We start from the raw sequence: 26,746 nt of genomic DNA on the forward strand, positions 1-26,746 counted from the left end.
CTGGTTTCCCAGAGCTGAAGGAGGGAGCAACCGCAGGCCACAGAAAATAGGAGTATGGTGGAGGAGTAGTCTAACTGCCAGAAGGGGGAAACAAACCTCATGTGATTTATAAATTACATACTGACGTCTGTGTCTCCTGTGGTGCATTCACATGGGATAATCTGAGTCTGTATTTTATCGTGTTTACTGACCTTATCTTGTGGATATGAGGTGAAGGCTCCTTTACATCAAATTTTAAAAAGCAGAGCATCTGTTCTTTAGTAGCCACATTATTAATATAGTTTAGAATTGTTTAGATGCTTTGTGACCTCCTCTGTTACTCATTTTAAACATCAATATAGCGATCTCACAGCACAGCTGCTGACAACTGTTCAACATACAGTGTCATAACCTGACCAGATTTCATGGTAATTCAGTTGACTTTTTGTTTTTTATTACCTCATGAGCATGTTTGGAGAAGGTTTCTGCACTGGTCATCATCAGGGCTGTTCGTTCCTCCAGCTCCCCGAGCCTTTGGCCTCTCTCATCCAGAGCAATGCGAGCCCGTGCCAGCTCACCCACTGCTCCGCTAGCTGCCACCTTCATACCCTCCATTCCCCCCTGCCCGGGGATGTGCTGGGCCAAACTCCGAGAAGCCTTCCCAGCTGCTGCTTCACCAACTGTCGACAACATCAGGTAAAAAAGGGAAGAGAAAATGACACAGAATAAAGCTGGATTAATGTTATGATGTATTTTTAGCCCTTAACTAGTTGTAGTGCCTTCTTGAAATTGATTTATTAATTACACGTGACATGTTTTAGGGTAAATCAGTATGTACTAGAATGACACTATTCATACAATGAAAAAGAAAGAAAAGACAAAAAACACACAGAGCTCCTCTCTGTCGAAGGTATTGGCATTTCCTCCAAAGAAGCCCTTTAGGAAGCCTCTGTTCTGGGCTTCTGGTGTTTCTATTGGTGTAAACAGCTCTCCCAGCATCTCCTGAAAGCAAGGACAATAACATGTTCTGAGCAGTCTATACATTTTTAATAACAATTCTGCACCATTTATGTACTGTGGGTATTTGTTGATCACACACTGGTCATTAATGAGGTTGACTTTCTTTCACCCTTATTTGAAAACCACCATGGCATCCGTAAACATAACTGTATGACTGCTTTGTCAACTTTTCCTTAATGACTGATGAACCAGATGATAATCTGAGTAACTACTGTTGCCTGTAGGTGGCACTATGGCAGCACCACGCTACTACTGTAACTCCACCGATGTCTGTTATCATTAGTGGGGGAGCAGCGGTGGCTCTCAAGAATAAACACATGTGCGAATGTGCCCATGTCTACACACACACACACGCACACACACATACACAATCACACAATCAACCTAGCAGAGTTTACACAACATGTGACAAGTGTGACATTTCACTTTTAAAGCCTGACAGAAGATTTGAATAATTGCACTTGCGCTTCTGAGCTCAGAAAGAAAACGTGAGATGACACAAATGGTCAGTCAGACGACGAGGAGGCAACTTAAAGGAAGCCTTCTGAACGCATACTGGATTACTTAGAGACTCATGCCTTAAAATCTCAAGGTCTTCTTAGAAAATCTTAGAAAACAGACTTTATATTTGACCTTTGCGTTTTTAATGTCTTTGTATCATGATATCAATCATTTGACATAGAGATGACCTTTCTGCTTTTTGTGGGTTTGTTAAGATTTGGTCTTTGTGTATATATGAATGTATTTTTTTTAATCCATTTTCCATAAAAAATGTAGTTCATTTTTTGAATGTATGTATCTATTTGATCAGTATAACTGATTCGAGCCCTTTATAACCCTCGCCGCCATTATTTTCAGTGCTTATATGCATATTTTTCTTTATTCTGTTGTTTTCCATAGTGATCCTTTTGAAAATGTGTTTTGGTATTTACATAATGTACATGTATGACTTCAGAGCTGAAGGACCCCCTGGGGCATTTGTATGTTATGGACTCGACCCATTTCTTGTATATATAGTATTAAAAGTGAAAAATGTTCTTGGTGTCAAAGATTCTATAGATATTGTATAATTTTAAAGATTAGGGGGATCTTGATTTGGTAAGCTGTTGCATGTGATTGTGTACACACCTGGCATGTAATTGCTGGCTGTATTTAAGCACTATGAGTGTTGAAAAAGACTGAAATATTGACCCTTTTCTAATAAATCTATTAATATATTCCTATTTTTCACTCAAGCAAAATTGGAATGGACTTTCTGTGTACGTCATACATCTACTGGTACCGGATAAACATACTGATTTATATAGGTAAGATATAGATATGATTCACAGTTAGATGGCATGCACACCACACACACACGCAGACTGCAGTGCTGACCTGCAGGTTGTCGCACATCTCCTGGCTGTATGTAATTCTCTGGATCTCTGTCGGGGAGCTGAGGTATAGTGCCTGCCCCCCGTTGGTGAAGCAAAAGGTTCTCGCAATGCGCATGTCTGTCAGAGGCAGGTAATTGATATCCATCAGCGGTCTTAGACTGGGCAAACTGTGAGCAGAGCGAGCAGAATAATAGACACGTTAGACACCTGCAAAATAAAAAAATGCATCCAGCAGAGTAAACCACGATAACAAACATGATTATCAAATCTCAAAGATACAAATGAATTACAACAAAGGTGACACCAAATGGTATCAAACCAAGAAGAAAGAAGATATTCCTACATGGACAATTTAGTTATACCTGAGTGTCATGACGTGTCCGTTAGCGCAGAAGCAGGCCAGGCACACACTGTTAGACACAGACACCACGTCGGCTCGCAGCACAAAGGATGACTCGGTGATGTTGTGGACAAACAGGCAAGACTGTGAGGGCATCAAGAATACTTTGGCCTGCCTCTCTGAGCACACCACAGCCAGATGTCCGTCTCCGCAGGTGTCCTGAGAGGATGACGGTGAAAAGTGGACGAGCTTGCGTTTCCGCGGCCTGTCAGGATCCTCAGGAGCGTTGGGGTCCCGCCAAACCTCGTAGGGGCTCTGAATGAGCGCTCCCATGCAGTCCAAGAAGCCAAAGCGCAAAACTGAGCCCTTCAGCATCAGCACTGCTCCTGGGAATCAACAGAGGGAAGGCATGACGTCAGAAACTAAAAGATATGACACATTACCATGAGACAAGGATGTGCTAAATGCAATAAAAAATGTTTAACATCAGCACATGCATCTCAATGGTGGTTATTCTTAAAAAAGAAACAAAAAAAACAAAGCAATAAACAAATAAATCTTGTGGGTATTCCATTTGAAATGTGTCTAGGTGTCCTTCACATGTTCCTGCCACTAGTAAAGCCTTTTTGTTTAGAGGCCGTAACATAAATAAATGTGTAAATCGATGATGTACTACTTCATCAGCCTTTATTGGAGCAAAGTTTGACTGATACCCAAACGTCCTATCAGTGCTGATTAATCGTCATCCTATATCACAGCGGTTCACATACACAGGAGCCTATTATTACCTGTCATCTACTATTAGCTAATAAGTAAACCATCACTTACACTTAAGCTGGAGTTTGATGGCATTTTTGTCAAATATTAAATCTTCCTGCAGAAACAATCTTCTATCAAAGAAAAGGGAAGTCCACTGGAGCACTTTGAGAACACAAGGGAAGAGTTCAACAAAACTTGCTTCTCCCTTCAACAATTTTCCCTTGGAACTGAATCTGTGACCTTCCAGTAATAAGCCTCCATCTTGTGTTCAGTCTCAACAGAGCAACTGCGGCTTCAAAGGGCTGGATTTTTCGGTCTATTGATGTTTTTTTTACTCTGAGTAGGAGAGACCCTGTTCCTTTCACAGCAGGATTTCTGCACTGGTGATACATTTTTGAGTGTCTCAGTTTTGTTTAGTCAAAGTGCAAACACAATGGGGCTGCCAAATCTGTCCTTGATCTGACTACAGAAGGAAGTCAATACAAGATCTTGTCCTTCTAATTGAAATAAATAAGGTTTTAAAAGCATTGAAGTATGAGTAAGACCAGGGGAGAGCTGAGCTTTCAAATGCTGGTCAAACAGCTTAGCACAGTGCACTTGATTCCTCAGGTAATTACCTGCTCTTATTTTAAAAGCCTTGTGTTGCATCAACATTACATTTTGTAATACGTCTCAGTAGATAATTTTTGTCAAAAATACAAGTGGAACTGGAATGAAAGCTAATGTTTCTGTACTTAGATGAGCGTTTTCAAAGTGCTCATAGGGCACCCTATATCATTCTTTGTTAAACTGCTAGTTAACATTACATTAATATGGGAAAGAAAAGCATTAAAAAAGGCTAATTAGTCCGCTCAAGATGTAGCTGGCAGCTGTTTTAAGGATAAAGCTCACATAAACCACCCATTGTACACTTTACCTGACAAGTACTGAAGAGTACTTAATGTTTGTTTTGTTGATTTAACCTTTGTGATATAAAAATATCTGAAAATGCTTCTAACAAATGTAGTTTGGACATTTTGTGCTGATGATACTGAACACCATGTTGAGTTGGGCTGGCACTTGAGAGAGGCTTCATTACATTCAAAACCGAGGTTTCATCACAAAGGGTTAAAAAAAACAGGGAAATGGAGAATATGAAGTGCAGCTCCTTTTTTCTACTTCCATCAAGCACATCCAAACTCTGAAAATCCACACTAGGCTTTTTGTCTGTTATGTGGAGCATAAAACCTATTATCACGGCTTCAAAACCACAGGTGAGAAGAGAAACTCAATAAAAAAGATGCACACGGAATTGAAAATGCAATTCTGTTTAAGAGGTTTCATTGTTGAGGCAAAGAAATAACACCAAAATGAGGGTAAAATTAAAATAACAATGTAACTGATATCTTTTTTGTGGTTCTTAATGTCTTCCTTCTCAACTTTCAAATCATTATGTCTTTGTCTTGATTTTTGCTGCTGACAAGGCTGAAAGCAGCTTTAAGCCCTTCAACAGATTTAATAAGATATGAAAGACTTTAATGGAATTTTATTGGAAACATTTTGATCTAATACAACAATGCGTTGTGATGTAAATGCAATGGGAGTGGTGAGATCGAATGCCTCTGTAAGGTTGTGATGACTAGGACTTACCACTGGGGCCAATGGTCACAGGTTCCTCCATCCTCTCCTCCTGGTCAGTGGGAATGGACATCGGTATGAGCAGCACCACGCCTAAGCTGGTGCCCACCCACAGACATGGGGTGGGCACGGCGTCGTTCTTGCGGCCGTAGGACTCTCCGAACTGCAGTGTGGTAATAGCCTCTTTCGTGTCCCGGTCGATGCTGGACACACTGGAGCTGCGTGAGCGGCTGAAGGAGTTTTCGCGACTCTCTGTAGCAGCAGCCGTCGAACACAGAAGCACGGCACAGGCAGAAACGATGCAGGAGGAGAGAGAGACGTGACGCGATGGCAAAACAGGAAAGGGGAGAAAGAGAAAACAAGAAAGAGAAAGGCAGAGTTGCAGAAGTTGCGGAGGCAAATAGCAATGTGGTGGACAAAGAAGAAAGAATGGTGGTGTGAGAGGTAGTGAAAAGCAGCACGGCAGACAGATATTCTGAAGGTCATCTATGATTTGTCTGAAGATTATGTGTGATGTAAAACACTTGAACAAATAGGAAAATGCCACTGAAAAGATGTGATACACTGAGAAGCAAAGTGTGTAAAGTGACAACTGGACACACACACACACACACATACACAAACACACACTTCTGTCTTTGTTTCACTGAGTGCAGTGGTTTTCACTCACTTCAGCGTGGCCTAGTGACACACTCAGATACAATGCTTGTATTTACACGCACACACACACATTATAAATACATATATTTACAGATTAAATGCGCACACACATACACTCATTGGCAGTTGCAAATTCAAAACACTCCTTTAACTCTGTTTGAGTGCTACCCATTCAGGTCCTCCATTGTGTACTTTAAGCCGCCATCATAAAAGTATTTCTGTATTGCTGCCTTTCTGAATTATTCAGAGCCAGGCGATGGGCAGGACTGCGTTTCACAGCCTCATGCTACACAGAGTGCAGACTTTATGTAACTACAGATGGGGGGAAAAGCCCAGCATACACGTCAGGCTAAAATGATAAGTTTGACAGATGTTCAGGAACATTTTTTGAGCCATTATGAGAACCAAAAAAACAAAACAAACAAAGACTGTCGGGAATATACAGGGTACTGTATGTGAAAATGTATGCTGTCTGCACTGCTATAAAGATGCCATTACCCACCTCCTACATATCAGGACAAGAGCAACCGCTTCTGGGCATGTTTTAAACGACCACAGGACGGACGGACTGACTGACGGACGGAGGGACGGACGGACGGACTGACTGACTGACGGACGTATAATAAGCAGGACGACATCAGTTGATGGCTTTGTGGCCGAAGCCCCCTTACCTCTCTCGCTCCAACAGTAGGGGGCGCTGGAGTGGTGCTCGTCATGGGAGTACATAGTGACTCCGTGTAACTGCTGAAGCATTGCCCTCCTGGATGCATAACCTACTTGTGCCCCCACAACATGAACCCCATATAACAAACCACACCCCGCCATGCCCCAGAGAAACACACACACACACCCAGCCAAATAGAAATAAACGGACGAGACGCACAGATGAACAGCAGTACCAGAGAATGAAAGAAAGGAAAAAAAAGAGAAAGATGCAACTGAGTGTGGAGAGATTGCTTCAAATATATACAGACAGAGAGGCCGTCGTCTATGTTTCTGGTGGCCACACAACCTCTACTCGTTCATCCACCTTCTCTCTAAAACCTTTTTCAGCACCATCTGCTCGACTAAATGCTGTTGGCAAGAGTAGCAGGTTTCTGCGCTTCGAATGATATGAATAAATGTGATACAGCATCCCTACATGCATTCTAGAGTGATCGGTAAAGAGCTACCGTACAGCACTGTTGCGCGACAACCAACATTTTTGATACAGCTGATACTGTTACAGTTGATCCAAGTTTACAGAAATACACAATCTATTCACTACAAAACGCACATGACAACTCCTCCACCAAAGTATTGTTAGGTGTGTTTTTTTTTTCTTGTTCACCACAGTACCAGAGCAGCATCAATATATTTGGTGTCGTGACGACAATGCTGTACGATAATGCTGGCAGCCACGTAGACAAAATAGCCCTGAGACTCGTGGCAGCTCGGTTTGGCTGTGTGTCGCTGGAGTGTGTTTACGCTGTGTGACAGAGCCTGTGGGGTGCTGGCTAATGAAAGTCAGGCACAGTGGTACTCTGACAGGACACAGGGACCCCTGGGGGGCCCTTACAGGGAGCTAGAGGCAGGCGAGGCAGTGTCAGGGAGGAGATAAGGAGAAGCAGACAATCTGAAGCAGTGAGACAGACAAGGTGCCAGATTTTAACAGTGGTACATGCACATACACCCACACACAGTGCAGAGAGACGAGGACATACACCTGGAGACAACGCTTAACTCACTCTGTGCACCACCAGTGCTTTGTGCAAGGATTAATGCCAATGCATACGATAGATGTATCAGGTTTTCCAAAAATTCATTAGGTGCTTAATCGAGAATTAAGAAATCTTTGAGCTCAATATGTAACATTTAACAATTAAGATAAGTTTGTTAATTATTTCAGAGAGCCAACAGGGACATCTTCTATCAAAAAGCCAGAAAAAATGAAGCCAACTGCTTTGGCATTTGGATTTTTTCCCTTGCAGTCAAACATGGACGTAGGTGTGCGTTGGTGTGGACTTGAGTGTCTTTTGAAAGACTCTTCTGCATCTGGCCAGGTAGTCACTGAGTCACCACAGCTCTGTGCCACGGTGCAGGAAAGTAAATTCTATTACTGCCTCTTTTACTTGTGAAACTTTGTATTATATTATGTGATTCTATAATATGTGGATTATACTTAATTTTTCCACTGTGGAAAAACAACTACTTTTTTTATTATCCCTTGTTATTGAACAAAACGCTGCCAATTTTCAGACCTCATCTGCAAATCCAACAGTGCTTCAATATTTAATAGGTGTGGGGCCTAACCAAGATGGGAGGTATGGAAATGTTTACTGTACACTGAGTCTGGCTTCCCATGCCATTTCCCTCCTCTGTTTCCTCTCCTGGCATGCAGGCCTCATTAACATCGGCCTCATCTCTCGCACTGCTTGTTGACCTTTAATTATTCCAGTGATCCTGCTGGCTCTTCACTGTGGTAACCCAGTGCAATGGATAAACAACAGTGCCAAATGTAGGAAACAGATAGAGAATAGGCGACGGTCTGCTGAGAAAAGTCATAAACTCACTTTAAGCCGCTGCAGACGAAGGATAGTCAATGACATTCTTCCTTATTACATGCATCTGTTAGTGAATTATATGTCTCACTTGTGGTTTAAAACAAATTATAGTGCGTCATTTGATGAGTTTCACTTAACAAAGAGAAAGGAGAACTGCAAAGCATTTAACGTAAAATACGTATTACTCAGATCAGTGAATAAATCAAAACACAGCAACAAAATGAAATCAAAAAGCGTTTCTTCTATATGCCCTTTTTGTGCAATCGCTCCGAGCATGTGGGAGTTAAAAAAACTTTGTCACTGTCACTCTTTTCAGCCAACCAATCATATATTGGATAAGCCAGGTCTTGTTATCCTATGACCCTGTTTACCAAGGATATGGACGAGAAGCTTGTCCTGGCTGTGTCTGTATATCCTGAGCTATATCAGAAAGAAGCTATTATACCAGAGACAGAAAAGCGTGAGTGAGCAGACCAGCCGACACTTAATGTTGCAGTGATAGTTGTGCTTTTTTCACCCTACATTTCAGCAAGAGGGGATGTCCAAATAAAAAAAAAGATTTATCCGGTGACATCCGAATGAGTAATTGGACAGACTTGTTAAAAATGTGGAGAGCTAAAGATCTCGTTTGAAGGATTTGGGGGGATGAAACTAGATATCACGGAATTAATGCATTGGCTGTGAGATGATCAGAGTGCCTGTCTAACACAGAAATGTACTTCTAGCAAAAGACAAAAGACCCAGTTGTCATGTCAAATACTATGCTATAAGAGCAGGAGGACACCCCTACTACAGTACTTATCTTATCTTTCATGCCTCCAAATAACAATGACATGCTAACACAGCCTGGGGTTAGGATGCTGCACAAAACTACTTAGTCAGTGACTAAGTCTGCTGGCCTGGCAGGTACATCCATCTCTGTCCACCTGTATGAGAGATTTTATCTTTTGCTTACATTAAATGTCAAGCAGCTACCTTGCTAAATCCTAATTCAAAATATCATGTTAAATTACTCAAGAAGTCTGTCAAAAGTTTCTTCTGGATATTTTAGAGGTTATGAATCAACTGTGGACAGGAACAGAGCAGTTTCTACCATCGTCCTCATCAGTTTGGTTGATAAAGCAGCTGTAGCCCAGGCAGTGGCTTTAATAAAACATTCAGCTTATGCTAATGAAAAAACTGCTTCCCTCTCGGCTCTCCAGGTCACTGCTGTATAATGAGGTTGATGAAGATGGCAGTGTGAATGCACTTGGAAAATTGGTGTACAATGGTCAACCGTGACACAACACGCAGCACTGCACCATATCTTTGTTATTTAGCTTCAATACTTTGCACCTTCATGTTTGTTAAAACCTTCTAAGTGTTATGCAATAGTTACAAATGACACAAATTAAAACATCTTTATAGCACAGATGCAAAGAGAAGAGAAACATAATTTAGGAACATGCTCTTATTTTTCAGCTGCCAACATTTGCAATCGTGTGTTTTTGCCTGATGTGCGTGCAGAGGTGGGTTCAGTTACTGTGATATTTTGGGAACTGTCACAGTGTTGAGTCTCCTATGGAGAGATTAGCCGCCGTCGTGACCTGACGGAGGCTTTCTGTTGATCTGACAGAGCCTGACTGAAAGCAAATACTGAGTGGACCATGAGCGAGCAGCCTGCACAGCCCAAGCTTTATGGAAGAGTTCTCTCCTTTGGTATACAAGTTTATATCCATGATGCACCTGCACTGTTTGAAGGCAATGCAGTGCTGGTGGTGCACGAGGGCCAACCATCGTGTCTGTCACTTTTTAAGGATTAACAGCTTCCAAAAACTGCATGCTCTTTGGCCAATGTCCACCCAGCAACATGAATTATTGTAAAGGTTTAAATTGCAGCTGAGTTCAACTCACTGACATGTCTAGTAATAATCCCCCTTTGGCTTTTTCTACTTTAACACAAAATCTACAAGCACGATTCCCAAAAGGAAAACAACTTCAGCTTCATTGTTTTTTGTAAATATATGCTTATTCTAAATTTGATGCCAGCAACTTGTTTCAAACTACTTGGCACAGGGGCAACACAAGACTGGGAAAGTTGTGGAAGCTCAAAAACTGGGGAAACAAGGATGGGGTGATAGTAGTAAAGGATATTACTACATGGTCTTGGAAATACTTCATAAAAATGTTGTCAGTAAACATAGTTCATTTACAAATGATTGCATTCTGTTTTATTTACGTTTTCCTCAAATTTTCTGGAATTGGGGTAGTGATGTGAGGGTAAAATAGAGAAATAAAATGTCCAACATGAAAAGAGAATGTCAAGAGTCCTGTTAAGATGTCTGAGTGGGAGGATGTTGTTTATTCAAGTCAATCGATGCCCCGAATTGGTGTCTAGATGTCTGTCGCCTAGCAGTGACAGACTAAGCGCAAGATTTCATAAACACTGTGTAATTAAATGTTGACGCACAATGCTGGCCATTTTTCTGTGTCAGTTCTGAGGTCAATATCTTAAAATTACGCTGCTGGGAGTGTCATTTAAAGTCCCTACTTGACAGCACATTCTTTTATCTACTTTTTTGTTTTTTTCTTTGGCTGTCAGTTGTTGTGTTAGAACAGAAAACAAAAATATACCCATCAACAAGCCTAAAACATGAGCCATGCTTCTTTTAAAATAGTAATCAAATCTTCAAGGAACAAAAAAAATGTATTAAATGTTGGAAGATGTTTTATCAAGGCCTTCAGAGGGTGTTTGGCTTAATTCAGCTCAGCAAGTGATAATACAAAAATAAAGTAGTTATAAAACCACTAAACCTGTTGGCATCGCACATACATAGACACAGAGACATATTTACACACCCACAAATGCTCACACTCTGTTTCTATCACACACAAAAGCTTATCTACACACACACACATACACACAAACACACAGCCTGCTGGGTCAATCAATTTTTAGATGGTGCAGGTCGATGTCAGGGTGTGAATAAAAAGAATTCAAATGAAAGAAAATAAATGTCAGATTTGTCAATGAGAATGTCAAAATGCCAGACAGCAAATCAGGCTGGAAGAGTTGTCTTGTACTACTTGTTCCCCTATTTTATGCGTTTTCTGAAATGGGATACTTCAAGAACAAAACAAAACCAAATGCAGACAAACTAAATCAAGACTGTGGATTAATAGAAGTTGGGAGGTGTGGCCACATAAATCACATGAATTTCATGTGTGCTCCGTTACATAGTCTTCGAGAAACAAAACTTCCAGAATCTTTTTATAAAGAGAGAAAATCAGTGACTGAAAAAAGGCAGAAAAGTTGACCTTACTTAACAAATAAATACTATGATTCATGAGTAAAATAAGTAGCAATTGTTATGCAAAGTAGAAAAAAAACAAGACAGAAAGGCACTGGAGAAGTAAGAATCAATTGGTTAAAACAAAAACAGTAATATTGCACCAACCTTCAGGCCTGGGACATGGTCAACACAAGTGTTAAGGGACACGATGCAAGGGCTGTTTCTTGCATTCAATAGAAGCAGAACCTGTCGTCCAAATGCTGTAAGGTGATGCTAATGCAAGTTGCTGAGTTATATGTTAACGTTATTGATATATATTAGATATTGCTAGATATTGCTCTTGCTACAGCACCATGTACACTGCTTCAACATCCAAAGATTGATAGGCAACTGTGCCCAGTTATGGTTGCTGAGCTGTGATTTTTGGACGAGGGGTTTAGCGAACAGTCAATTATGAAATGTTTATATTAAACCTATCTGTGAACCTACTGTATGTACTAAAGCATGATTTAGGTTTTTATGCTGCTAACTTGCATTAGCATTCGCTTGCCTTGTGTTAATAATGTATCAGGCCTTAATCTACTTACCCCAGGCTGATAGGATGGCATGCACTTGTTGGGAGGGAGGGTATGTTAAAGAGGTTAAGGGATGGGAGTTGGGAAGTCAAGCACACACCTTCAGTGTGGGACACAGGCAAAGAGATCTCCATGCAAGCAGCGGACTGGGCCTTGCGGAAGGGCGGTCGGCCAGGGCCTCTGCGTGTAAGCCGTGGCCCCTCGGGACCCATCGGGACGCGAGGCTTCCCCGCCGAGCACGGCTGGGAGGTGGGGCTAGTGCAATGTCCATTGACATGATCTGTAACAACGGCAAAGCATTAGCAAACAACACAAAGAGGGAAATAAAACTGTCAAACATTCTAATCCACTGCTGCAATATTCATCTTCAACGGTCATTTAGTCGAATAATGAGCAATGACATCTAATTTAATCAAGAAATCTTCAAATGAAAGGGAGAATTTTACTTATTCATAATGCTGGTTTTTCTCTTTCAAAGAAACAGCTAATGTTTTCTCACCCTATTTAAAGATTCTGCTTTTTGTTTAATTCTGATGTTATACTGCAACTCAATATTTTACTTCATGACCTATGAAGATGGATATTTTTGTAGTGTAAGAGGAGCAAGCCAATGTTGAAAATCTGATTTTCAAAAAGAAAGATGGTAGTGAGGGAGAAAGGGAAAGTGAGAGTGAGTGACAAAGGGCTGGAGAGTGGTAGTAAGTATGTGCAGGGAGGAGAAAGAGATGCTGGGGCAACAGAAAAGAGAGGAAAATGCAGAGGCAAATTGTGAGTGCAGTTTCAGTCAGTCTGTGCCAGGAAATAAGATATGAAAATCAAAAGAAACAAAAACAGGCTTGTTTCATCTCCACTTTGTTTAGTTCTTATTGTTCCTTTTTGAATTGCTGGAAAACTTTGTTTCCAGAAGAAACTGTTTTTTGTAAGATCAGAAGATTCATGACATCACTGGCTTTTGCAAAAAGCTAAAAGTGAAGATCAAAGAAACAGAAAAAAAAAAAAATCTACAGTAATATCTGCTTTTTAATTGCAATGCAAACCAGTAATCCATTATAGTTGGTCGGGCCACACAGTCAGCTACATATAGCGGTGACAGGAAGCACTTTACCTTCTGGAATTGTAGCCTTAAATGGCCTCCCCTCTGGGACTGAGTTTGTCGGAAGCTTTGTCCTTACTTAATGTACGATGCTGTGTGTGTGTGGGGAAAATGATTTGTTTAGAGCCAAACCTTATTAACGAGACAAAAGAAAGCAAAGTAGGATTGTGTGGATTGGGTGCACTCTGCGGTTCCTTTATTGCCCGCTGTTTAGTCGGCAAAAGTAAAAAGCTGCCGAGACAGCCACAATTAACAGCTTCATGATACCTACGCCTGAATGGTCTCATTCGCACTTGTCTTGAGAGGTGCCCTTTTCTTTTAAGACTTCCCTGTGGCAGTGGAACCAAGGCTAAGACAATTTGGGGTTGACAGCAAGTTTGTTTTTGTTTTCCTCTCCGATATTCTCCTAAGAATAGACTCATGAAGCAAGAGGATGATTAACAGTGTGCTAGTTAGCAAAAACACAAGACAGTGTTCCCCTGTCACTGTCCTTTTAGTATTTTGGACTGAAAATATGTCTATCATATCAAATCTAAGTCTCCTTTTCAGCCAGTTGATGCACAAATGATTCAATTTCAAAGTGAAGATGAAAAACTACAGGGTGCCACCCAGTCCGCGTGCAACACTCGCCCAGTTTCACAGCAGGACGGACTGAGGCAATGCAGCGATTGAAAACCGCAGGTGATATTGGGCCAACCAATACCCGAGCCAAATGACGACACCGCTGTGTACAGTATCTATCCTAAAATGTTTTTGCATGATATTGCAAATTTCAAACAGAGATGCACAAAATCAGTCGTTCGCCCCAAAATGTTCTGCAGGAAACTGGTACATAGCAGAAAGAATAGCATTGTACCCTCACACACACACACACACACACACACACACACACACACACACACACACACACACACACACACACACACACACACACACACACACACACACTTCCCAGGTGCACAGATTGCTGCACTTAACCATTCAGAGTGCACACACACACACACACACACACACACACACACACACACACACACACACACAGACAGAGGAATACTCTCATTAACAGACCCATCCCGTTATTTATTTCCCCCATTTTACTGACAACATGAATCCTATTGACACTTTAGGGGCATTTTTGAACCTCATGGGAAATTTCATGAACTGTGCATGTGTGTTAACACGACCCATATTTAAGGTTATTGTTTGGGGGCAACCCCTTGCGGCTGGAGTGATTAGTTGTGTCAAGAGCGACAAAGTTTGTATACTATACGGAGGAGTTTTGGGTCGATGAATGTGTCAATCAAATAGAAGACTTCCACCAGGGAAACTGCTGTTTGTGTCAATTGTGAATCAAAAAGTCAACGGTGTCACCTAGCCTTTTTGACCGAGGCAGTTCAGGCGTTGGTTTGGAGCCAGTGCCCATTCTGGAACCAGTTCTTTGGGTTTAGACAGCCAAACAACTGGCTCTCGGCCAGGAAAACTGGTTCCGGAGCGGCACCAACACTTTGCTGGTCTAGAACAAAGAACTGCTTACGTCAGGCGCTGGGAGTGGGGTTATCATGACCAAGGACAGATTAAAACTGCTTATGAACGCCATATTTAGACCTAACCCAGCAGTTTTAATGCCTAAACCTAACCATCTGCAACCTCACAATGATGGTCCGGTGCGAACTGTGATATTTGTAATAGGAGTAATTGGGAGTCATTGGCAAACAACCTATTGAGTCATTTCGGTGTGATGAAGTGTTGATGTTTGATGAGGTATCCAAGGTTACAATGTAACGCTCAGTTACAATTGTTTCAATTGAATATAACAGAGGCTTTACAAAAAAAACATTTTTATACCTGTCAGATAAAGAAAGGTTATTAGATGAGGAATTAACAGGAATATCACAGGAATAAGTAGGCACTGGCACATTTTGTGTTAAAGAAGCAGAAGTTGTTAAAGGGGAAAGCATGTGTGACACTGCAGAAGCAGAGCAAAGGGAAACCTGAGATTGTGATGTGTATGTATAGCAGTTAGAAATGTATGGGGGGAACGCTCAGTAGCTGCAATACAGATGATCAAGTCAAAATGGAGAAAAGATTGTTTAAGAGAGAAATGATCCAGTTACAATGAGCGAGGTAGCGAGTGATCCAATCACTGTAGAGCAAGGCTGTCAATGGAGGAAAGGGTGTGTAAGGTCAGAGGATGGTCCAATCATGATAAAGCAGGAGAAAACCTCAAATTTAAATATGGGCATGAGTTACAAATTACCTTTATAAACACTTGCAAAATGTAGAAGAAATGAATACAGAAGATTTAAATCAAATCAAAATACATTAAGGGGCAAAATGGACAAACACTTCAGCCGAACAGTCTCATAGGCTGTTTGAACAGGAGTAGAGAGTGACAAGGAAACTGAAAGAAGAAATTCTGAGTGAGAATAAAAAACTACTAAAGCAACATAAAAGCCTAGAAAACATGACAAAAGCAGAAACTAAAGGACTCAAAGGAAATAAAGTATAAACTGCTGGCTTTCGCCTACCGTACCAAGATCAGTCTTAAGATCTGTTGGCAGACTTAACTTTCTGCCGGGTCCCTTTACTGAAACAAAAGAATAGGAAACAAAGCACCAGTTAATCCCTTCAAATAAAAAAGAAATGAAAAAAAAAAAAAAATCATAAAAAAATAAAGAAGGTGTAATCTAAGTCAAACAATGACAAACAAAAAAGACCTCAAACCAAACAAAATTAAAATCACTCAAATGAACAAAGACCCAGAACATGCAAACTGGTGCAGTTGCACACGGCAGGCATATTTCAAAATGCATGCTCCATTGTTATCCCAGGCCAGTGTTCCCATCTATCGCTAGAGGATCAATTATACTTATACTGGGCTAGTCCTGTGGACTTCAGGCCAAGTCATCCACACACCGAGCACAGTATTTCTAACAGCTACTGCTTAGTGTCTTGTTAGGCTACAAGAAGTGATGAAGAATATATTAAATTCACTCTGTTTGTCCAACTCTCTAAAATCTGATTCACTCTACCAAAGATCTTAACTGAAATATATCTATATATATATGTTTTATGTAAAATCTTTGTTCCGCTTAAATGTCCCAAATCAAGATTTTTCTATGGCCTGGGATGTCCGACATGGAGACACAAAAAAACATGAAAAAACAGGGTGACACCACAGGGTGTCAATACAAAACACAGTCAGACACTGGTGGCAACAAAATAACTTGTTAAAACATTTTGCAAGCATTTTGCAGTAAGTAGAAAACTGCAAAGGTCGAACTTGAGATGTTATGAGTCCGTTTCCCCCTCAAAAAGAAGGCAATATTTCATTGTTTCTTTGTGTTGAATGATTAACTCGACAAGTGGAAGACACAGGATGGTGTTTAAATGACGTTGGATCAATTTCATGACCACGGGGAAAACAGCGTGGCCATGAATTTCCATTATTTATAGGTCTGACCACTTTATTTTTGGAAATCATCATCGATGATGATTCCTTTGAAAAAATGTTGACTCAGTTTTCAGTCCTCTGCCATCGAGTAAAATAAAAGAGAGTACAGCAGAGGACTTGGAACCTTTCTGGAGAAAATCATAGAAGTTTTCTTTAATCTATAGTGATGTAATACAGTTTATTCCATTTATACATGTAGTGTGAATGACAATGTGGGCAGCTCAGTATCAAAGGTCATTTTGAGGAAAAACATATTTCCTGTTTTGAAGAGGAAATTAGGATATTATGGTTCTCTAATTGAATTTCTCAATCAATGAATATCTGTTTCCATTTTTTCCAGAAACAATTAAAGCCATTCAGATTAGTGTTGCAAATGGGATAATAGATGAGCTCTGTTTGTGTGTATGTGTGTGTGTGTGTGTTCTTAATTCATAATAAACTGTAAAGACCAGATGCTGCTGTAACTATGTAAAATGTTTTGGGGACACAATGAATGAGAAATGTTCGCCTAATAAACCTGTTGCATACACATGCTCCTCTTTTTATCAGCGCAGTGGTTGCATTAATGCTTCATAAAATGTGTTTTAATCAAAATACACAGGAGGGTTTTTTATTGTGAACACAAACAATAAACAACCAAACGCTGCATGTGTTATTCATTACTGAGTGTTTTTGCATCTACAGTTCCACTTTAATTACCTTTTTTTAAACTCCTCATTAACAATTTTGTGTCCAAATATGATGATTGAAATAAGTCTACATTCATTTACTGTATAACATGCACTTTCTTTTCATAACTGGAGTAACTTTTAACTCCAAGCTGGTATCTTGTTGTTGGTACCTTTACATGACAATATTAAAACGCTTGTACGAAAACAGTTTATGTTACACTAGCCCCATTTGCGACCTCAGCGGCTGTATGTTACTTTGTGATTTGGCTACTGAGTGTTCACTTTCAGAATTCTAGGGGATGATTGAAAAAAAGCTATGTTTTCTTACCAGCTATTCAGCCATGTGTTGCACCCGGTAAGGTGTTTTTGTGAGTCCACAGACACAGTATCTACTGTCTGCCTGGAATGGTAAAATATTCACCTTAAGTGGAACAATTGCTATTCATCTTCTCTGTAGCTCTAGCCTTGGATATATTGGAGTTCAAGGTGCAGTGTGTATGATTTAGGAGGAATTAGGGGCAGAAATGGAATATAATATTCATACATGTGTTTTCATTTGGGTATAATCACCTGAAATGAGAATTGTTTTGCTTTCGTCACCTGAGAATGAGCCTCTGTAGAGGCCTCTACCTGGTCCCCTTCCAAGGAGTCTGCCATGTTGCACCACCATGTTTCTACAGTAGCCCAGAAAGGACAGACCAAACACTCTAAGGAGGACTTCCATGTTTTTAGTGGGGGGTATAGGGGAAGGCTTGCAATCTGCAACCTCACTGCTAGATGTCTACATACTGGGCTTGTTAGGGATCAAGTTATTACTGTACAATACATCTTAAGAGTAACATTAATTTCTGTACCAAATTTCATGGCAATCCATTAATTAATTAATTAATTAATAAGTGTAAACTAAGTGATAATCAGTTCTAGGAGAAAATATTAGATCTTAGGTAGTGTTTTAAAAAGTTTCTGTTTGTGAATAAAAACTTTGTATATTGAATATGAAATGAATCAGATAGGCTATTCAGGAGCACCATAATCTGGGTTATCACTGTTATTTTCAAACATTGTCGGGCTCCCCCTGGTAACCCATGGAAACCCCATGAAACGCTATGGACTGTGGGTTATTCCATCGGACAAAGTCTGCAGAATGTCTGCAAGGGAGCCCGCATGCACTTCACAATTTGACAGTGGGACAGCTCTTGTAGACCGGGAACACTCCTGAAAGTCTGTGAGTGTGGACATTGGGATTGGCCCATTGTCATTCCTAAAGCCAAAAATAATGTTGTTTTTCCTGAGGTTTGCATAGGGAACTAAATCATATGAATATACAGTGCACTGAGGTCACCAATGGGGCTAATGTTGGACTTGATCAGGCCACAACACTGATAAACGTACAAAGCAAGCTGAAGTCATATTTATCAGCACAGCAGCTTGCCACATAGTGGGCACCATGCAGTCAGTTAGGGACAAGACAGTGATGAATGTTAGCCGAGATGATAACACTACGAGAGCTGTTGGTTCATTGACACACACTGTCAGACAGAAACAAACAGACAGCTCTGAATGCTACAGTCCGGTAAAAAAGCACGTTGCCTTTTGATGACAAAGATGTGTGGTTCCAGTGGAGACACAATGATTAACGTCACAGAGAATGAAGCACTAGAGGCACTGACGACTGAGGAGCTGGAATACAACCCCTTCCTCTTCCCAAGCCTGCTTTGCAGCAATGCCCAATGATGAAGGATCCAAGTTCAAAGCCCAGATCTGGCACATACAACAAACATTACTGTGTCTACCACCCCTGCAGCTGGGGCAGAGGGATAATGCAACAGCAGCAGTCGTCTGCACAAAAGCATGGAACACATTGACACAGCAGCAACAGACAGTCTACTCCTAGAAACACAGTCCCTGTCAGCTTGTTTACACTGCAAGCAACTTGGTTGACGGGTCATTCTGTTGTGACCGATCATGGCGCGAGAGAATGCATTTGTGTAGAGAACTGTATCTACAACATTTTGATCGTTGAAAAATGATATATTTTATTGTATCTTAAATATTCATAGTGTTTTCACCTTAATTGGGATTCCCAAGTTTCTGTGTACTACAGTCCTTGTCACTGCTAAATACTTACAAATCAGTAGGAGAAGCCAGTGCAGCAACAAGGACAAGAACCCTCTTCCCACCTGCCACCTGTGAACACGCTTGTATTGATTTGTTTCTCCATAATTTCACACCACATTGGTAGCCAGTAGAGATGTTCTGATACCATTTTTATTGATACTCATCACAATTTAGTGATACTAAATACAGATCCGATACCAGTGGGTTTAAAAAGTAATTAGCCTATACAGCTACAGTAATTACAGTAATTATAATTTTTTTATAGACTGCATATTACGAATGTGCTTGAAGTTACTTGCCTTTCATGGATATTGGCTACTTGTGAAGTTAAGTATCTGTTAAGTGGCACACAAGTGTATGTGGTGCTGCTGGGAAGTAGCAGGGTCCCGTTTCTGATAACTAATTCTGTGGGATCGGATCAAGTATCAGTGAATATCTGTCTAGCTTTTTCAGCAGTATCGTAGGCATTGCCAACACTGGTATTGGTATCGGAACAACCCTACAAGCCAGTGCTAGTACATCGACTGCTGATGATGGATGTGTCCTTCAACTTTTTTATTTAGACATTTACCCTTCAAAATAAAGTGGAAGCGACACAGAAAAGCTTTGAAATTGTTGTATTAAACTTGTCATCCATTCTGTAACTCATCTTAATGAAACTTGGGCAACAAGGAAGCTAAAAAAAATTTTTTTTTGCTCACTGACAAAGACAGCTTTTACACTACATTCTAGTAAATTAATCAAGCCAAGTTCCCCATTTTTGTAGCTCTATAAGGTGTGCCGATGGTGTTATGTCGATAGTGTTGCTCACAGTGTGGAAGCAAAGTTAGCATGCAAGGTGCAACATCAAACCAACCACTTGTCCAAAGACAACCCAATTATCCCATTTCCCGCCCCTGTTGCAGTATTGCCATACAGTTAAAAACCACAAGCAGAACTCCATGAAGAGGCTGAGATCTGTGACACATCCCTCCTCTTACCATTGTCCAGTAAGTAAAAGACTGGACTGCAGTGGCTGGCTCTCAGACTGGCCACAGGCTCTGGCAGGACGCGTGGGTCATTGTGAAGGGAGGTTGGGTAATGAACTGGAATAGGAGATCCAACAGAACAGACACAGACTTTTCAGGGCAACGGGGAGAGACAAACACAATGGGTGAACTGGGGGAAAGAGAGACTTGCAGGTAACAGGAAGGAAAACAGTTGAGAGGTTATGAAAACAAAAAGGGTTAACAGGAAGGTTACTATTCCACCACAAATATGAAACTCAAACGTTTAATTAAAAACAACAACTATTACTATCACAACCAACAACAGCACCACTGCTACTACTACTACTACTACTACTACTACTACTACAACCATTACTACTACTACTATAACAACACATGATCACCAATACCTCAAACAATACCACAACTACAATTAAAGTGTTTCTGACCTCAGGGTCAGGCGTCATCCACTTTTTTATTTTAACTGTTTCTACTTTCTCCAGCACCATACAGGAAGCCAGTCCTCCAGCTTTATCATTCACATGTCACTGTGACCTTAAGTATCTTTTAATCCCTCAAGGTCCCTTTTAATCCCTCAACACCACCACTTAGTGTCAACAAGCCAACAAGGCTTTTAAACCATTTTAATACATGTATTTCAAACAGACAACAAATAATTTACCCCATCATTTCCACGGATGCTTGATGAAGGCGACTGGTTGGTTGAAATGTCATCAGCCTTGATCACGATAGAAACTTAGGGGAGAGCTCAAGTTTGCAAACCCAGCGGCAGAGTGCCGATATTCTCCCTTTTTGTCAGTGTTCCTGTTTGTTACCAAGCACCTGAGGCTGTGCCTGAAAAGCTTGTGACTGCAGAAACGTGACTGATTGGAGAAAGTGGGAACACTGACAAAAGACCTGCTGACAGGCTGTTGTTGTGACACAGCAAGTGTAGATTTTATTTAAAGTGTTGTTGCTACCACTTCTAAAGTTGATGAAGGTTCTCATTCATCGGGGAGAATCACCTCTCTCAAACAAAGTAAACAATATATTTGTAACAGGGATGCACGATATGGATTTCTTTTAGCTGAGACCTAACTTTCTTACCATTTGTCTCTAGTTGCACTGAACTGGTACACTCTACCTTATATGTGTGTATGTTCATGTCCATGTATTTTATTTATACTGATTTATAAGTAGAAATATGGTGTGCGTGTATTACAGATATGGTGGTTGTGGAAAGTACACCAGCATGGTTTAGATGAAAACTTGCTGGTTACAGTTGCATGGAACTGAGCAGGTGGCAACGTAAAGTTTCAGCCATCACCTCCACCCTTTCTCCCGTGAAGTGCTCACAGCTAAATATATATCCTGCCGGGTCAGACTCCGATCACTGGCATCTCAGCTTGTTAGTCCACCTCACTACTGAGCCTGGTCAAATAAGCCTCCTGCAGCCACTCGTGGAGTAAAGCTCCTAGAGGAAATGTAACACATAACCCTAAAGCAAAACAACAGACCCTGGTACACAACAAATAAGACAATGGGAAGGGTGTGGAGGGAGACAGATTTCAGACAGGAGAAGGGCCAATTACAGGGCCTAATGACAAAAGGAAGATAGGAAGAAGGTCAGAAGAAAAAGACAGGGGAAGATGTGTAAAGGAGAGGTGGGAGAGACGGCTGCAGTTACTGACACACAAGGTGAATCAGGACGATGGCTGGCTTCTTTAATAAGCTGTCCACAGTCTGTATATGGCCTTGAACAGACACAGCATGCCTCGAGTGCCAGGGACAACCAGGCAGTCTCTTTGGGCCAAAGATGATGGAAGTTGATATTCAGCAGAAGGAACAGACTATGAACTGAATCTATTAAGCAGCACACAGCTGAGCTCCAGCCATAACAAGTTTAAATGTACTTACCATTGCTCTTGCATTAAAATTGAAGATGTTTTTGAAGCTAACACAAAAGGTTTTACTGAGGTCAGGTTGCTATTAGCCATTGTTACCATTTTCCATCTTGATTGCAGCTTGTGATTCTGAAACTGTATCCGGTATAAGAGCTCTACCAATCAGCCTTTTATCCCCCTCTCTGCGTAAATGTTAAAGCGAATCAGACACTTGATCACACTGTGCTGCGCTGTGTCTGTCCATGTGCTTTTCATCCAACTCTCTATTATTCTCCCTTTCTTCCATCTCTCTAATTAGCAAACGACAGGCCTGTAATGGGGTAGAATGACCATGACCTAGTCCAAATCACAATGCTGAAAGACTCTCTGTCAAGACAGCCAAGAACATCTTGTTCTGGTTTTGTTATTCTTCTGTTCTTATGCTCTCTTTCAGAGGATCAAAGGCAAGGCTGATGGGTTCTCACAAGGACAGCTTTTAAAAAGACAAGCTAAAGGCCAAGACAACCAATGTTTGTATCCTAGAAATAGACAGAGGTAACCATTAACGGCCGGTTGCCGGATAAACATCAACAAACATCATAGTATTTATATTGTATGTAAAATCTCATCAAATATAGAGTAACATGTTCATTTCTAAACTTCCAACATCCAGATCTCTAGCAGAAACATCAAGACGTGCTGTTTATTTTCAAAGCCTGCAATCAATTCCAGTAAAAAATCTGTCCACTTTCCACTGAACAAAACATAAACATCCTTTTCCTGAAACCTTCAAAAAGGAGAACGTAAAATATTTCTAATGTGCTATTTAATTTGCCATTTTTTGTCTTGTTAAAAACTAATCATTTTGCCTTTCTGGTTGAAATGCAAACCCACTGCTCTCCTGCTTGAAGCACAGTCCACCATCACGAAGCAGCTGAGTTTTTTGGAAGCCAAACATTTCAGAACCTGACGGAGTAATCTCTGACTTACTGAGTCATTGTTGAGTCACACTATTCATCCTCCTGTGGATATGCTGCATTGGTCTTTCTTTGCTCCTTGGCAACAAGATGCTTACGTATGTGCTATACCTGAAATAAGCATCGGCTGGAATATATCTGTCAGTTTATACAAAGTCTAATGTTGACTGGTTCTCTGCAATGCAACAAGGTTCTGTTTATATGTTTCACTAAAGAAAGGTTCACATGTACTTTGTATATCTATCCATCTATTGACAGCTGTTTATTTACATTAGGTAAGGATGGTGGTAGCAGCAGGCTAAGCATAGTGATCTAGCTGCCTACAGCCCTTCCTGCAGGACTTGATAGGCTATTGGGGGGAAACATTTGAGTGTCTCTGTGACTCTAGCTAGATTTCCCATGGACACTGTCCCAGCTGAGAGCCTAGAATTAGAATCATGCAAAGGTTTGGACCCATGAGGCCCACATGGGCACAGTCAGACAGAGTGACATGAAGCCAAGTGGGCTAGCAACCTGTAAGGACAGGGATAAAGCTCTGGTACACTGCCAACTGGGAAAGGGGGAAGGCAAGGGCCTTGCTGGTCTGAACCCTGTCAAATTATTTTTTCAGAAGCATATTAAGTGCCTTAGTGTTGGCAAAAGTCCCAAAAGCTTTTATTCTCTGTAAAAACAAATGAGACTAATTGAATATTTGCACACAATGGCACCACTCTCATGCCAAACCATTTACATATTCCACAGAATAAATGTTATGAATTTGTCTCCAGCCAATGATGTCTTATTACAAAAAGATCAGTGGTGGTCTACCCTTGGTTGTGAGAACAAGCAGCTTCCTCTGTTTAGCTCAGAGATAATAAACATCCTCCAATTTCTCCTTTAGGAACACATTTTCCCTGAACTTGTTTTACTCAATTTCTTCATAGTTTTAGATAATCTTCTTTAGTTGGCAGGTTTAACAGATTGAGTGCTATTCTCGATATTAAAAAAAGAAAAAACTGTTGAAGTGTCCTTCTTTTCCTTGAAAAAAGTGAAAAGCACAATTGGGGCAAATAGAAATGTCTCAGGCCCATGTGTTGATGCTGATAATGAAACAAGCTCTTCTCATACACCTCACAGGTTTCATGTAGAAAGAACACCAGATACTCTTTACTCACTTTAATGAAAATGCGGCGAAAAGTGTTTTCTATTAATAAACTAGTTCTGAGTGTATTTAATATCTGTTACACAAAAAAAAAACACTCATCACTTATAAATCTAGTTGGTTTAAAATGTACTGGTTGGAGAGTAGAGCTTTATAAAGTACATAGAGTTATAGGGACACAGCATGTCTGCATGGCAGTGCCTTAAACACAGATTTACACTCCATTTGACCTTTAAGTCCTGAGTTTGCTTAGATAATAAATTTCCCTATGACAGATTCAAAAGCACCTGCTAGGAAATGTTCTCTCCATCCATTATGCATTTCTGTTTCTTTCTTTGCAATCATAAACAAACTATCTTTTCATCCCCCCTTCTCCACCCACACAGACCTCAACACAATATAAACAGCTCTCCTCCATTGCATCAAACCTTTGCTCAGTACAGACTCATCTCTTACATTATCTTCTGGTCCACCACCGTCCTCTCATATCACAGATTATCTCTGTCACTCCACTTCCCACCAACAGATCTATCATCGTACTGCATCTCTTAAGTGTAATCATTACACTTACATTACATGCTTCATTCCCCTCTAAAGAGGTATGTCCATTTCATTAAACATCCTGTAGCATTTAATACAAGTCAAACACTGCTACAGACTAACATGCCAGTAAATATTTAACTGACAGGAAGTTATTTTCATAATATATTATGGATGATGAAAATTAATATTTAACCAGCCGTGAAAACTGTTCTGATCTGATCTCAGACAGATATTTAAGCCTTAATTTTATGAAATCATGCAAGTTATCATTAGCAAGTTATCACCATTGCTGCAAACTGCTTTATCAACACCATCCCTATGCTTTGCTTTTATTACATTTTCCTCTCTGTCTCTCCAAACAGTAGCTGCTGGCTACTTTCACACTACCCTGTGTCCCTCACAACAGTGTCAGGATGTATCACTCAGTCCAAAAGAAGAAGAGAAACAACAAAAAGAAGAAGAACTGGACAAACAAGAAAGTCCAAGAGGCATAAATACAGAGGCAGAGCAAATGGAAAGTCCCTCCTTACCTTTGTGAAAACATACTATTATAACAAATACATAGGAATAAAGGAAAACCAGAATGCATCAGAACTGCCACATAATGCTGCAATCAAACTGTGTTGCTTACAAACTACATTACATTTTCTCCCCAAAAATGTTCTCCTGAATGAGGCTTTCAGAAGTTTTTGCACTTTTTCAGAACTTTAAATGCAATTAAAGTCCATATTACAACATCGAACATGAGTCGCCATTTTAAACAGTTTCCATTCTCATCAGGTGAAGATGCTCTAGTGATCTGTGAGGTGCCCGCGGGCTGCATACTGTAGGTACAGCTCACGTTTAAAGACAACCGCATCACAGTGCCAATCACAAAAGACATTTCCATACAGGGAAGGTGGCAGTGCGCGTGTCTGTGTGTGTGTGTGTGTCAGCAGGTTACCTGAGGTGGGCGACTTGCTTCTCTCCATGTCAATGGACTGCTGGTTGTCAGAGAGTTCAGTAAGGCCTGACCGTAGTCAATGGCAGCCGAGAGGAAGAAAAGTAGAGCGCACGCTGTCAGATTATTTTTAACCCTGTCAGTCGTACAGGTTTAACAGAAGTCAGCTTGTGTGATGTCAGCCACGCAGAGCCCTGAGAAAGAGCTTTAAAGTACAGTTTATCAAAAAGTCTTTGGTTTATCATCTTTGATGAGATGCATAATCAGTGCAATGTACTTAATTGTCATTTGTGAATGTGTGATTTTGGAAAAATCTTTGACATTAGCTGTTTACCTTTCCCCTTGTTAATGTTTCCTACGATTCATTTTGCTTTCCAGGAGCTGAGTGGCTGAATCCTGATGTGACCTGCACTACAATCTGTTCAATATATGTACATCTTTTTTTACTCTCCAAACAGATTGCATTAAAATATCAACCTCACCTCAGTAAGGCATCTAGAGCGCAGTATGTAGTGCAAATCTCATGATACAATTAAAATACAAAACAGAACAAACACGAACTTGATCAGGATCTGATCAAATCTAATCGCATGCACCAAGCACAGGCCCGAATGAGAACTCACACCTACTCCCTTTAAAAAAAACAAAAAAACAAATGCTGAAATTTGTGATTCTTGTTCGTTTTAGTCTGACTACAAATGTGGGGTGTTTTAAGCTGTGCTCATTATGGCTTTATTAACAGCCTCACTGAGTCGTCACAGTTCAAAAAATTGGGATTCATTTAATTATTTCTCTT

General features: G+C 40.6%; 1 protein-coding gene across 19 annotated transcripts in view; it reads right to left on the reverse strand.

Moving 5' to 3' along the window:
• stxbp5l (syntaxin binding protein 5L) overlaps positions 1-26,746 on the reverse strand; it is a 141,595-nt gene that overhangs the window by 3,089 nt on the left and 111,760 nt on the right. For 2 of the 19 annotated variants that reach the window (XM_084362016.1, XM_084362002.1), the window contains 10 exons: positions 25,954-26,019; positions 20,458-20,562; positions 15,768-15,821; positions 12,242-12,421; positions 6,423-6,527; positions 5,104-5,343; positions 2,738-3,101; positions 2,377-2,542; positions 870-981; positions 439-659 (listed from right to left, as the gene is read on the reverse strand). In XM_084362016.1, the coding sequence (XP_084218142.1) occupies positions 439-659; positions 870-981; positions 2,377-2,542; positions 2,738-3,101; positions 5,104-5,343; positions 6,423-6,527; positions 12,242-12,421; positions 15,768-15,821; positions 20,458-20,562; positions 25,954-26,019 (1,613 nt within the window). The remainder of the gene's footprint in view (positions 1-438; positions 660-869; positions 982-2,376; positions 2,543-2,737; positions 3,102-5,103; positions 5,344-6,422; positions 6,528-12,241; positions 12,422-15,767; positions 15,822-20,457; positions 20,563-25,953; positions 26,020-26,746) is intronic. The other 17 variants (XM_084362018.1, XM_084362004.1, XM_084362006.1 and 14 more) reach the window with 11 other exon arrangements.

This window comes from Pagrus pagrus (assembly GCF_965226575.1).
Source record: "Pagrus pagrus genome assembly, chromosome: 9".
NCBI classification, from domain to species: Eukaryota; Metazoa; Chordata; class Actinopteri; order Spariformes; family Sparidae; genus Pagrus; species Pagrus pagrus.